Raw genomic sequence first — 15,738 nt, 5'->3', positions numbered from 1 at the left:
CAGACTCAGTATTTCCTACCAACAATACTCACTCTTGAAGAATTAGATCAAATGCTATTTCAGTTTCTGAATTTCTTCCAGCTGGGCAGCATCCTTCCTTCCTTAGATCTCACTTCCATACCCTCTTCCCCACTCCAACTTGGCCAATGTGTGACATTCGTTTGGCCTTTTATTTACTTCTAATTTTTGATCATATGTCATCATTTTGACTATAAGCTTAAAAAAATAAACTGTCTCATCTATTTTACACTTTTTTGTGTATGCTGTGTAGGCAGCTAGCCAAAAACTATGCTGGTAAGAGCTTTTTAAAAAATATATAAAAATTTTAAAAAACATCACACTATAATGGTGGTTGAATTATCATACTTTCAGAAAGCTTAGAGATTTGTAAAGGAAGCCCTAGGGCAGAAAACTGGGAGGCCAGGTGACGCTGAATAGGACCTGAACTCACACAGGGACAGCCTAAAAGGAGGGGCCAAGCAAGACAGCAGTCTTGGCATAGAACAGGTTAGCCCCAAGGTGCAGGAAGAAGGGTCCCAGGCTTCCTCAGTTCCAAAAGTATGTAAGACTCTTCCCAATAGGCTCTGTAGTTTCACCAAGAGAAAGGGGTTAAAAGGGAAGTAAGACCATGGACCCCTTATACTCCTTCTCCTCCACTGCCAATCCCTGATATCTCTAAAAAGCTAGCAAAGGTCAGATTTAATACCAAATTCTGATTAAAAAAAGAAATGTAACACTATATATTTATTGAAGTATAGCTGATTAACAATATTATATTTGTGATTCAATATTTTTATAGATTAGACTCCATTTAAAGTTATTACGAAATAATGGCTGCATTTCCCTATTTCTTAATACCCTACTCCTATTTTGCCCTTCCCCCATCCCTCTCCTCACTGGTAACCACTAGTTTGTTTTCTGTATCTGTAAGTCTGCTTCTGTTTTGTAATATTAATCTGTTTTATTTATTAGATTCCAATTTTAGTGTTAATATAGAGTATTGTCTCTCTTTGTCTGACTTATTCCACTAAGCACACTATTCTCTAGGTCTATCCGAGTCTCTCCACATTGTTGCAAATGGTTTCATTCCTTTTTATGGCTGAATAATATTTCATTATATATATATAAACACAAATACATACATATATATATATATACCACAACTTGTTTATCCATTCATCTGTCGATGGTCACTTAGGTAGCTTCCATGTCTTAGCAATTGTAAACAGCGCTCTTGTGAACATTGGGGTACACGTATCTTTTCAAATTAGTTTTCTCTGGATGTAACCAGTAGTAGAATTTCAAGATCATATGCTAACTCTAGTTTTTTAAGGAACCTCCATACTGTTCTCCATAGTGGCTGTATCAATTTATATTCCCAGCAACAGTGCAGGACAGTTCCCTTTTCTCCACACCCTCTCCAGCATTTATTGTTTATAGATTTTTTGATGATGGCCATTCTGACTGGTGTAACGTCACACCTCATTGTAGTTTTCATTTGCATTTCTCTAATAACTAGTGATGTTGGGTATCTTTTCATGTGTCTATTGGCCATCTGTATGTCTTCTTTGGAGAAATATCTATTTAGGTCTTCTGCTCATTTTTTGATTGGGTTGTTTTCTTGATATTAAACTGTATGAATGAGCTGTTTGTATAATTTGGAAATTTATCCCTTGCCGGTAGCATTGTGTGCAAATATTTTATCCCAGTACGCTGGTTGTATTTTCATTTTTTTAATGGTTTCCTTTGCTATGCAGAATCTTTTAAGTTTAATTAGGTGCCACTTGTTTATTTTTGTTTTTACATTCATTGCTCTAGGAAGTGGATCCAAAAGGATATTGCTGCGATTTATGTCAAAGAGTGCTCTGCCTATGTTTTTCTCTAAGAGTTTTATAGTGTCCAGTCTTACATTTAGGACTTTAGTCCATTTTGAGGTGTGTGTGTGTGTGTGTGTGTGTGTGTGTGTGTGTGTGTGTATGCTGTTAGAAAGTGTTCTAATTTCATTCTTTTCAATGTAGCTGTCTAGTTTTCCTAGCACCACTTACTGAAGAGACTTTCTTTCCTCTATTGTATATCCTTGCCTGCTTTGTCATAGATTAGGTGGCCATAGGTGGGTGGGCTTATCTCTGGACGTTCTATTCTGTTCCATTGATCTATATGTCTGTTTTTGTGCCAGCACCATACTGTTTTGACTACTGTAGCTTTGTAGTCTGAAGTCAGGGAGCCTGATTCCTCCAGCTCTGCTTTTCTTTCTCAAGATTGTTTTGGCTATTCGTATTTTTTTGTGTTTCCATACAAATTGTAAAAATTTTTTGTTCTAATTCTGTGAAAAATGCTATTGGTAATTTGACAGGGATTGTGTTGAAACTGTAGATTACTTTGGGTACTACACTCATTTTGACAATGTTGATTCTTCCAACCCAAGAACATGGTATATCTCTCCATCTGTTTGTGTCATCTTTGATTTCTTTCATCAGTATCTTAAAGTTTTCTAAGTACAGGTTTTTTGCCTCCTTAGATAGGTTTATTCCTAGGTATTTTATTTTTTTTATGTGATGATAAATGATACTGCTTCCTTAATTTCTCCTTCTGATCTTTTGTTAGTATATAGGAATGCAAGAGATTTCTGTGTATTAATTTTTTATCCTGCAAGTTTACCGAATTCATTGGTGTGCTCTACTAGTTTTCTGGTAGCATCTTTAGTATTTTTCTATGTATAGTATCATATCATCTGCAAACAGTGACAGTTTTACTTCTTCTTTTCCAATTTGTATCCCTTTTCTTTTTCTTCTCTGATTGCTGTGGCTAGGACTTCCAAAACTATGTTGAATAAAAGTGGACCGAGTGGGCATCCTTGTCTTGTTCCTGATCTTAGAAGGAATGCTTTCAGAATTTCGCCATTGAGTAGGATGTTAGCTGTGCGTTTGTCATATATGGCTCTTATTACGCTAAGGTATGTTCCCTCCATATCCACTTCCTGAAGAGTTTTTATCAAAAGCTTTTTCTGCATCTATTGAGATGATCATATTGTTTTTATTCTTCAATTTGGTAATGTGGTGTATCACGCTGATTGATTTGTGAATACTGAAAAATCCTTGCATCCCTGGGATAAATTCCACTTGCTCAAGGTGTATGATCCTTTTAATGTATTGTTGGAGTCAGTTTGCTAGTATTTTGTTGAGGATTTCTGCATCTATGTTCATCAGTGAACATAGAACTGGCCTGTAATTCTCTTCATGATATCTTTGGTTTCGGTAACAGGGTGATGGTGGCCTCATAGAAAAGGTTCGGAAGTGTTCTGTCCTCTGCAATATTTTAGAATAGTTTCAGGATGATAGGTGTTAACTCTTCTCTAAATGTTTGGTAGAATTCACCTATGAAGCCATCTGGCCCTGGACTTTTGTTTGTTGGGAGTTTTAAAATTACGGATTCGATTTCAGTACTGGTAATTGGTCTGTTCATATTTTCTATTTCTTTCTGGTTTAGTCTTGAGAGATTGTACCTTTCTAAGAATTTGTCCATTTCTTCTATAATGTACCAGTTTATTGGCATGTAGTTCTTCATAGTAGTCTCTTATGATCCTTTGTGTTTCTGTGGTGTCTATTATAACTTCTCCTTTTTCGTTTCTGATTTTATTGATTTGGACCATCTCCCTTTTTTTCTTGATGAGTCTGTCTAAAGGTTTATCAGTTTTGCATATCATTTCAAAGAACTAGCTTTTAGTGTCATTGATCTTTTCTTTTTTTTATAGTCTCTATTTCATTTATTTTTGCCCTGACCTTTATGATTTCTTTCCTTCTACTAACTTTGGGTTTTTTTGTTCTTTCTCTACTTGCTTTAGGAGTAAAGTTTGGTTGTTTACTTGAGATCTTTCTGGTTTCCTGCGGCAAGCTTGTATCGCTATAAATTTCCCTCTTAGAACTGCTTTTGCTGCATCCCATAGGTTTTAGATCATCGTATTTTCTTTTTCATTTGCCTCAAAAAATGTCTCATTTCATTTTTTGATTTGCTCTTTGATTTCTTCAGTGATTCAGAAACCAGACCTTATTGAAGAAACCGATAATTCCAGGTTTGCAGCAGGAAATGTACAAGAAAGCATGGACCGTATTGTTACACCAGACAGAGGGAAGCTACCCAAGACTACTGAGGTCATGACAAGAAGAGGAGCCAACTTGACGAGGCTCCCACTGCCCAAAGTTAAGAATCTGAGCTTTCAAAAGGATAACAATTACAATTTATGAAACCCATTAAGTCAAGTATGTTTAAATCCATGAATTAATAATGCTATTAAAAAAACAAAAACTAATTGGTTACCTTCAGGGAGTGATAGGGAACCAATTCAATCTTGAAAACTAGTAAATAAAAGAAACAGATGCTTATCCTGATTATACTATATGAATCCAGCCACTGGGAAAACAAGTAGGAGATGAGTAGAAGTGTCTCATTATAAAAATATCACAATTAATAAAAAAAATAATATCATTAGATATCACCATTTTGCAACCGTCATGAATTACTGGATCTAGGCATTAAGCATCAATAGCTGCTAAAATCAAAAAAGAGAGACAACCAAAAGAGAGAAAGAGAACCTGACATTATGTGCCTTCTGATTAAAAAGCACTCCTTTGCACACAGTCTTGACAAAACTGACTACTAACTTGCAGAATTTTCAAAAGACAAAGAAACTTGTTGAACCACACCATGATGATGGAACAACAAAATCCAGACTGTGGGACACTGCAGTTTCAACAGATAAATTTTAATTTAAAAAAAAGGGATGGAGTGGGAACTTGCAGATTAAAAGAGAGTTAAAAGACACATTAACTTGTTTTAAATAGATAATATTAAACTACAGTTTTGCAGGATGCACATTTAGGTGATAAAAACTATATGAGAAAATGTGTAAAAGTCACAATAGAGATTACTTTGGGGCACCAGGAAAGGGTTGAGATCAAAACAGAGTACGTGGCGCTATTGCTGGTGCCTGGCAAAGTTCTATTTCTTGACCTGAGTGCGGTTCAGGGGTGTTTCCTTACTAAAAGCTCATTAAACTATATATTTAGTCTCTGTGGTTTTCCTTAGTGTGCTTTAAAATAAAGAGATTTTTAAAAAAAATCATCCCTAAAATAAAAAATCTTGGTTATCTGGTTGAAAGCTAACACAGTTCATACATTTCTTTGGAAGAGATGTCTTTTAAATATTTTGGCTTTTCAGTTGAATGCATTTATAATGCTTTCTGAATACTTCTTTTATCAAATTATACTATATTAAAAGTTGGTCACATTTTGACTTTCCCATCAGTTGGCTGCTCCTCTAAATCACTGCAAAATTAGTTTTTAATTTTTATGGGAAAAAACTTACCTTTGTGAGGTTGTATTTCCCTAGCCCTGACAACAGGTTTTAAGGTTTAATAGCTCTGCTTATGTGTTTTTGATTAATTTGGTTAAACAAATTCAAGTGACCTTTTCTGAGTAAGATATCTTGAAATTACTGCCATACTCAGAAAGCATTAACAAATCCATACAGCTGAAAAGCTAAAACATCTGCTTGAATACAAAGGTAAGGAAAGAGTAAGTTGTGTTGTCACCACATTTTTGACAAAGTTAATGAATTAAATAGTTCTATGATGACGGTAATCACCTTTTCCAAATTTAAGTATAAAGAGTGTGAGGAATTTAAGTAAAAATGACTACCATGTTATGTACAATAATCCATACAAACACCATTAAAAACTATTTTTAAGTGAATCGTACTGATAAAAAATTTCTTTTTCTTCATACTATTGTATATTTTTCAAAACAAATTTTTTTCCCCTAAACTACATAAATCTCTCTGTTCTGTGCTTCTAATTAAGATATGTACTGTTGTTTAGAGCTCTGCAGTGTGAAATTAGACCAGCAGTTTTCTAATATCCATAAAATAAATTAAGAAATGTTCCTCCTCTGAAAGACAGATAATTCAGTCACAGAGAGCTTACTTCTATGTTTCCTTTGTTTTCTTTTTTTTTTGCTGCTTGGTAAGCCAATTTTCTACTTGGAATTTACTGTTAACACTCTCATTTGGTTCAGTATGTGGGCTTTATCCTTTCCATGGTCTGTTATGCAAAAAAGATGGCTTAAAAATTTTTTTCCAGTCTGCTGTAAAGCAGTGGATCTCAACTTGGATGCACATGAGAATCACCTAGGGAACCTGTAAGAGAATACTGATGCCTCCTACCCCTCTGGAGATTCTGATATAACTGGTCTGGGTGGGCTCCTTTGTAAAAGCTCTGCAGGTGACTGTAATGTGTTGCCAAGGCTAAGAACCACTACTCTAGGATCTTGCCATTGTCCAAATAAAAGCTTACTATCTTTTCTGATTGAAATTGGGTGGGAAATTATTTTTTTTAAGTTCTATCATTTAATAGATGCAAAGATTAAATTTCTTCTCTATGAGGCTGCTAGTTTTTTAGTCTGAGTTTTAGGGTTTAAGAGTATATCGTATCTCTTATTCTAAGGATTAGCTCAAGGAGTCTATTGGTCGCTAGTGAAAAAATATTTAAAGACATATGCCTGAATATTACTTTTATAGACTAGTGGTTTTAGTTCATGTTACCCTAAATAATGTGCTACAATTCACAGTTAAAGATTATGTCTTCACACACACACAAAGAAACAATTATTTCCCCAGACATTTCTTCCAAAAGCCATTCACCTTTTGCATATAGAAGTTCACGTGAGGTTCTGAAAAAGAAATCTTTACAAATTTTCCTAACAATTTTTTTTTTTTTTTTTTTTTTTTTTTTTTTGCGGTACGCGGGCTCTCACTGTTGTGGCCTCTCCCGTTGTGGAGCATAGGCTCTGGACGCACAGTCCCAGCAGCCATGGCTCACAGGCCCAGCCGCTCCGCGGCATGTGTGATCCTCCCGGACTGGGGCACGAACCCGTGTCCCCTGCATCGGCAGGCGGACTCTCAACCACTGTGCCACCAGGGAAGCTCTAACCGTTTAATTTTGATAGACTGATTGAAAGAGCCAAATTCAAGACAAAAGCTACTTGTCAGAAAAAATGAATTATATATCTTAATATATTATGATCAAAAAATTAGCTATGCAGTCAGTGGTGAACAATTAAAAATCAGGTGCAAGTATTATATACAACTTCATGAAAATCTATTCAAATACTTAAATAAGATGGATAATTTTCCAAAAAATACAAATTAAGGAAAATGACTCAAGGAAAAGATAGAATTCCCGAAAAACAAACAACCCTCGAAAAATGGAATCAATTATAAAAAATCTACCTTCCTTGAAAGACAGCACACCCAGGCAGTTCTATATGAGTTTTACCAAACATTCAAGTATCATATAATTCCTTTTGGGACTAGTTCAGAGAGGAGAAAAGAGAAAAGCTAGTCAAATCACTCTATAGGGGTAGTACAACTTTGATATGAAACTTAGAAAGGATAGTAAAAAAAGTAAAATTGTGGGCTTCCCTGGTGGTGCAGTGGTTGGGAGTCTGCCTGCCAGTGCAGGGGGCGCAGGTTCGTGCCCTGGTCCGGGAGGATCCCGCATGCTGCGGAGCGGTTGGGCCTGTGAGCCATTGCTGCTGGGCCTGCACATCCGGAGTCTGTGCTCCGCGACGGGAGAGGCCACGGCAGTGAGAGGCCCGCGTACCGCAAAAAAAAAAAAAAAAAAAGTAAAATTGTGTACCAACCTTGAGCAAATTGTATATCTCTTTAAAGTTCCCCCCTTATTATCTCTCTAGGTAGAAACAATCATTCCCCACTGGCTCCTCTACAGCTTACACATACTCTATCCACAGCATTATTTAACACTTTAGTGTACTCACATGTTTTCGTATTTGTCTCTCATTGTAGACACTAAGATCCTTGCGGGCAGGGATAGTTTTGTATTTATATCCCCTGGCATGAAATACAGTGCTTACTCCATGGTCATGCTCAGTAGTTGATGAATGATGTGAAAAGAGAGAGGGAAGGGCCTTTCAGGTAGAAATACCAGTAATTTGTACAGACAGGAGGTGGGAAATAAAGAAGCAGTAAACCATTTGGCTAGAACATAGATTTGTATAAAGAAATAACATTGGAAAGGTAAGTCAGGGCCAGTCAGGGGGACCTTTTCAGTGCCGAGGCTAAGTTTAGTTTCAAAATCTACTGAAGGCGTTTGAACACGCAATGGCTAAATCAGACCTGTGCTTCAGAATCCAGATGTGCACGTTTTTGAGCTGCCCAGGACCTATGTGGTTTAAATCCATCATTTTAAAAATTAGAAAACTACAGTCAGAGAGGGTAGGTGATCTACCCAAGGCCAAAGAACATAGTATTAGTTAAAAGCAGGCAGAAGCTGACAGGAAGTAAATTTGATTAAAGTCACACAGTATATGGTCAACCAACAGGCAAACCGAGGTTTATCCAACTCCAAAGTCCATAAACTAGATGACACCAGGAGATGAAGTACATAGACCATACGTATACCCTTTTTGAACAGTCCTAATTTCAGGTAATAAACTCATTTCAAATAAAGGTAATTTGTGTAATGTAAAACTAAAGGCTGATTTATATTATTTTTACTTTTATTATAAAACAGAACATTTAAAAGAATTCTAGTTGGCTTTATTATATTAAGTCATTTTGATTAAGTCTTTTATTCAGTTAGCTTCTGGACCCAAGATCAATAAAATGGTGGGCATGACAGGAACTGAACAGGAATAAAGCACTTCTTTATCCTCACAAAATCCATACCTGAAGCATTACAACTGGTATTAGTTACTACAACAAATTGGAAAAGTTCCAGAAAAAGGTAAAATAATTAGTTAAAAAGGACTCTTCAGTCTTAAAAGATAGCCTGTAAATTTATAAAACCAGAAGAGGTAGGTAGAGATAGAGAAAACTTGTACTTGTTCATTGTATCTCAGAATACTAATTCTGAAAAATTAAAAAACTTAAAGCCTAAAAGATAATGGATTTAGAGAAAATACAGGAACATACTATTTTACCCAAGCCAAAACATTAAAAAAAACAGGTTGGAGGAGGTTGCTTTTTTTAAAATTACATAAAAAAAGAAACAGAATTTCATACTCAAAGTACTGATGCAAGGTGAAAATAGCCATAGGTTCGTGATAATGAATGATGATGGAGAACCACTGTCAGGAATAGATAGGGCAAGATCTTGTCTGCACCTCTTAGATTAACCCTTTTTGTGCTCCTGTCCCAGGCAGGAAACTAGACTGAGAAGGCTGCTCTCCTAAAGCCCTCCTTACAAATCCTTGCCCCAGCCATGGTTTGGCACCACAGTCTTGCAGAAAATAGGCATTTGACTAATGTTTGCTACCTAACTAAAGTTTAAAGAAGGTGATTGATAACATAGCTTCGATAGGCATGAAATCATGAGCAAACAGTAATGACAGTACTAATAATGATAATGACAAGAATCACAATAATAATTGAGAGTTTAATATATGTAGTTATTGCTCTAAATGCATGTATTATCTCATTCATCTTCGTTAACTTTATTTTTCAAATAATGAAACCATAGAGGTTAGTAATCTGCTCAAGGACAGAGAGCTACGTAGTGGCAAAGCTTGGATTTGAACCCAGAAGCTTGTGCTATTAATCACTATGCTATTCAGGCAAGTCCTGAAACTGTGTATCCTCCAGATGTGATACTTTAAGGGATCCCATTTCATATGTAATTGCCTTTGTTGAACATTCGGAAAATAAATTACATGTTTTTAAAAGTATTCACACTTATTTCAGAATAGAAAACTAATAATCCTACTTTATTTTCTCTTCAATAAAATGTATAGATTTGCTTTAGATTTACCTCCAGTCTTCCTTGAGCATAACCCAGGAGCAGCAGATTGGCTCTGTCTTTCTCAGAAGTAATGGGGGCCCAAGGCCAAGCATCATCACTGACCAGTGGCCACCAGCAAACAACTATATCTTGAACACAATTGATAGCTAGACGACGCTGTGTTGTCCTGTTTACTGGGCCAGGGATTTCATAATAGGAAATCTAATGGTTAAAAAAAAAAAAAAGCAGACAAGGATCATTTTTAAAATGCAAAATCCTCAAAGTATTGCAAAAATTAAAGCATCTGTAAATGTAGATAAATGCAAGTAAATATGCATGTTAAACATGTGCTTAAGGAGGTGTCAGAATTTACCAAATTCTTTTGACACATATATAAAAAAGACATATGTTCAAAATTCTCCCCATTTTTAGCAGAGGAAAGGAAAAGGAGAAATGTGAGTTAGGGAGGAATTGGCCATAGCAATCCCAATCAATACCAAAATGTACAGTCATGGTTGCTTGACAGTATCGACCTACACATAGGATTTAAGACCGGCTATATTAAATGACAAGTTCAGTACTGCTGACCAAGAGTGTCTGACTACTGTTTAAGACATAACATGTTAACAATGACTGAATGACTGACAACAATAAAAGGAAAAACAACTTGAGGCAAATATCACTTTAAAGAATATATGAGACACATACACAAAAATTCTGCATAAAGGGATAAGTCACAGCATCATGCTGCATAAAAGTTTATGCAGCTTCTGAGAATTATGCTTTTCTTTCTTAGGACGGATTTGTAGAATTTATTATTCAAACTATGTTATTTTGGAACATGGTTATTTGAAAACATAAGCACGGCACCATCTGGGTGACACATGCCAAGGAAATATAGATTGCACCGTATTTCTGCTTAAGGAATTAATGGAAGGTTGATAGCTTGGAAGCCAAAAAAAAAAAAAAAACTATCTTGCCATTGCTGGTCAGCAATAATCGAACCACTTTCTGGGGATTAAGCGCATGGCTAAGCCTACTGGACCAGACACTAGCAAAGGGCAGGGGGTCTTCTTATCAGAGAAATGCTTCTGGAGCCAGTCTCACTACATGACAGATTGCTTTCATATTCCTGTCTGCAAGGCAACAAAGGATGGCAGTAATGCGATAATGCCAGAGTGCAATGGGTGTTAAGAACCCGTTGCATTTATGTATTGTATTTAGTAAATAATCAGGCTCATCCAAATTGTGATCTCACCACTCAACCAAGGCCATTAAAATCAAGGTTAATGCTTTAATAATCCTCTATTTTTTTTTAATATGGTCAAAAGGAACCCTTTTCTATTTGCATGCCCATAATATTATTGACCTCTTCATCCTCTGAATGCACATCAAAAGGAACTGAAATCAAAGTAATTACCAATGTTGTTCTCTCATGGTAAACATTTAACTCCTTGCACTGTCCCTGTCCCTTCACTGTTAAATAAATTGAATTGGATTTTTAAAATGTAGACAGGAAAACCCGTTAAAGGTCAACACTTTCAGGATATTTCCCCTACATTTTTCTTTGCCAAAATTGTTTCAATCTAAAAGGATTAAATTATGGTACAGCTGTAAAGAAAAGCAGAATTATAGTACTCTACACTATTTCCTTGTTTTAAAATCCAAATGGGCAATGACAGACAACACAGATGTACTTTATGCTTTGAAGTGCAAATTCTTATATTTAAGCTCTCAATATCACTATTTTAACTAGCTATCTTCTTAAGAGAAATACCACAATGGAATTGCTAAGTCCTTAAAAATATAGCTACATTATTTTGATGTCCTACCTGCCATGTAAACATGTTACTTAAGAATTTCTAGATGAGAACTGGCACTTTCAGTCCTCACATAATGCAAATCATATATGTTATCTGAAATTTCATGTTTGCTATGAGTATTAATGGCATCAGTGTTCTATCACAATGGTCAGGAAGGCAAGTGAAATGAGTAAGTTTCTTAAAACATCCTTCCAATGGACAAATGGCAGTTTTTACTAAGTATTTAAATACCTATATTTAAAATACTGAACCAGAAAATGAAATCCATGGGTTTTCCAAAGGGAAGCAGGCTACTTCTCTAATGTAAAGAAATGACATGGAGTGCTCATGGAGTGCTTAATTTCTCAAAGCTAAAGGCAGAATGAATAAACAAATAAGTAACTCCCTTATTCAAGGTATAGGGCCCATATACTCGGTCTATTTTTCACATCTTTTCATCAGAAAAGATGACATCCTGACAGTTTCTCTCTGCTCTCATTAACGGGGAGCTAATATCATTCAGCTGAGAAGACTTTGCCAAATTATCCACCACACCTAAGATGGAGAAACTAGTCACACAAAATTTTATATAAATGCATTAAAAACAGTTACTTGAGCTAATGCTTGAGCTAATGCATACTGGTGCATTTTAAAGACCAGTATTAGTAAATAAACAACATTTTAAGTAAATCTACAGTTAGCCATTCTGGAAAATAATACCCCATTAAGAATGCTAAACCAATTTTTTTTACTAAACAAAATATATGAATACCACTGATTTTCAGTTTAAAAGAATCAATATTATACAAAGTGTTATAGAAGCTCCACAAAGTTGGCAGACAAAACCAAATTTTAGTTTATTACCACAGTGAAACACTTATTTAATGTATTTTATCCCATGTTAAAAATCTTTTTTATAAGAGTAGATTTTTCCACTAAATAAAATTAAATCCTCCCATACCACCACCACCTCAGTCACAATAAGAAATAATGCAAAAGGGCAAAAGGTTAGGTTCAATACTACTTTTCAAACACACACACAAAGTTGACTTTTAAGAATCTTTGCCCTTGTTACAGACACTCTAGGTATGGTGTAAGTGTGCATCTTGTTTAAGGAAGTTGTATATCAGCCCCGTTCCCAGTGAACTGTCTCAAATCCACGTCACAGAGGCTGGATCAATCTTGCAAACACAAGTCCTTGCTGAAAAGAGGCCTTGAACTGAAACAGCCTGGAAAATGTATTAGATACTCATCCTACCAGAGAGTATGCCTTCCAAGCAGTTAAAATGTAATGTGGCAAAACTTAAATTAAATACATCATTTAAAATAAAAATCCTGCCTTAACAGATGTAAGGTCCCTGATACAAGGAAACAAATTACCTGGAGTTACTGAAGGGAGAGATACTAACACAGGAAGGAGATTTCTTTTTGCATTTTTCTCCACAGTTAGAGTTGGGTGTGGGGGGCGGGGGAGTCTTCCCACTCTTCGTTTATTACACATTTCTATTAACCTTTGAAAGTGCCTTCTTCTTTCTTTCTTTTCTTGTGAAATGGAAGCCAGAGCAGCTACCCTTGCCTAGAAGGATGATACCGGGTCTTAGGGGAAAATGAGAATGGTGTATATACTACCACTAGCAAGAAAACCATTTTCGAATGTATAACTTGCCTCTATTATCTGTCTCTGACTTCCGTAAGTACTATATAAATTACTCCAAGCATGCCACTGTTAGACCCCCATAATGAGAGTGAAAAAGAAAACTCTGGATGGCCACTGTTTCTAGTTGATCAAGCTTAATCTTATAATAACTCTGGTTTTTCTGAAATCCAGAATCATTCAATAAAAACAAGCATAACATCAACTCATGTGATACTCTAGCATACCTTAATAATTAACAATATGACTATATAAAATGAAATCTCTACCTTATAATCCAAGGCTGAGAGTTTTTCCAGTCTTTTGTTTATATCAGGAGAACCCATCTTCTTGGTAAACTGAATAAAACATAGTTTGTTTTGTGCCAAAAATGATAAGATGATAAAGCTGTCTGTGAGAAGAGCTTAAAAAAAAAAAAGATTTGATAATACTAGCAAATACTAAGTTGGAATAAAATAATAAAGAATTAACAGTTTCTTCCACTGAAATGTTACAAAAAACTATTTTCAGAAGATAAATGAATATTAATTGAAATAACTAAAGTCTCCTAAATACCATTATGACATTTTACAAAGATAATAAAGATACTGGGAATAAACAACAATCATCAATCTAATCATGCATGGATTTGATACTTTTTCTTTTTTCCTAAGACCATTTCAATATACACTGATGTTTGGGGACAACCTCCAAATAAGATGTATTTGGAATAGGGCTAAGAAAAGCATAAAATAAAGACCGTTTCACATCTGAATGTAAAGATAAAAACATTCACTTTTATTTGTGCTTAGCCTTTAATCCTGTGTTTATATGATATAAACCATCTGAGAATAAATTGGATCTATTAGGGGATACAGATCCGTGTTCTCCACCAATTTTTAAAAAAATTTTTCATCAATGAATCTTCTTTCTGAGGGTATACTAGTTGAATGAAATAAAGCATATTATATCCAATACACACATTATATAAAATAATATTTGATAATGAAGAGTAGCAAAAATATTTCTACAGCTTTATTTTTAGAGCACACAGGTAGATAATTAATATTCATAGGTTACATAAAGGGCCGTTAATGTTATAAAAATTGTTGATAAAAACATATAGTAGGAATTTGAGAAATGTTTTATATTGTTCCCAGCATAAAGAAATTATTGAATGTTTTATATATTTTTCTTTACTTCCATACCCTGACTGTGCAAGCAGTAACCAACAGTATATCTACACAATTACAGGAGAATCTGGAGAACTGCCAAGAAATCACATTGTTATCATGGTCTCATGAGAGTGTATCATTTGTGGTATAAATAAAAGAAACAAGTGAAAAAAGATATCTCAGTGACATGAATAGTGTTGGAAGTCTCCTTTTAATTCTTATGGAGGAGAATCAATATGACAAAATCATCACAGCCACTATTTTCTTTGCAGTGTCAATGAAGGGGTCAATTATTAGACATATGAAAATGGAACCTCTTCCATAGGGAAGCTTGCTTAGCACCATGATCCTATAAGGAAAAGGAAATGGCACACTTATAACCTTAACACCAGCTTTCATTATCAGGAATATGGCTAATGATAGCCAACCTGCAGAGTGCTTTTCTCTGCAGGATTTATTCAGAGATATTTATTCAGAGATAGCTAGTGAGCACACACAACAGAAGGAAGGTTTCTGTAATCTAACCTCTGTCCTTTCCATTAGATCACACTTTCCTTTGATTATTCAATTAAAGATACTGACAATTTTCAATCTCTAATGATAATGCAATCTGTTTCTTAGACCATTTTTTTTACCTTGAATTAAAGAACATAATCTTAAAACTTCAGGAGTCAGCACACCGTAGTGCAAAGAAAATGGGCTTTGCAGCCAGAACCTGGGTTCAAATCTCAACCTAGTCATTTTTGGGCTAGTCCTTAGTATCTCATTAGTGGTCATGTTCCTTAGTATTTCAGCTTCAATTTCCTTACCCATAAAATGGAAATAACTATACCTTATAAGGAATAGTTTTTTAAATTAAATGATATACGTAGGTTAGCACAGCATAGAGCCTTTTAGGAATTAATAAATGTCAGTACCCTACTTTTTCAATTACTGGCTTAAAGTCTTTTTTTATGTGCTTCGTAGCAATTATGTACTGATTGCGGTATCACTTAATGGGATTCAGATTTATCTAGTATATTTGGCACTGACTTTTGATATTTATAAATACTGCCCAACTCTCTCAAAAGTTAGTATTCACAGACTTTGGTAACAGAGAATCTTCCTAACAGCCAAAACACAGGTTTTGTTTTTGCTTTTGTTTTTTTTACTGGTGGCTGTGTTGACAAATTTGGGTTATTTATTATTCAAAATTCATGTGAAAATGAAAAATATCTGAAATGTCAACACACCAAAAAAAAATAAACACCTCTTTTGAAAATACATTCACATTTTTTTAAGCAAAGAGTGAAAAATACTCAAGGATATGAGCCTAACACTTGACAAAAACTTTGATAT

General features: G+C 35.0%; 1 protein-coding gene across 1 annotated transcript in view; it reads right to left on the bottom strand.

Moving 5' to 3' along the window:
• WDPCP (WD repeat containing planar cell polarity effector) overlaps nt 1-15,738 on the bottom strand; it is a 274,720-nt gene that overhangs the window by 126,961 nt on the left and 132,021 nt on the right. The window contains exons 10-11 of the mRNA XM_049695803.1: nt 13,516-13,649; nt 9,821-10,012 (exon numbers count right to left, since the gene is read on the bottom strand). Coding sequence (XP_049551760.1) covers nt 9,821-10,012; nt 13,516-13,649 — 326 coding nt within the window. The remainder of the gene's footprint in view (nt 1-9,820; nt 10,013-13,515; nt 13,650-15,738) is intronic.

This window comes from Orcinus orca, chromosome 13, assembly GCF_937001465.1.
Source record: "Orcinus orca chromosome 13, mOrcOrc1.1, whole genome shotgun sequence".
Taxonomy (NCBI): Eukaryota; Metazoa; Chordata; class Mammalia; order Artiodactyla; family Delphinidae; genus Orcinus; species Orcinus orca.
This window is presented reverse-complemented; position numbering and strand designations above follow the sequence as displayed.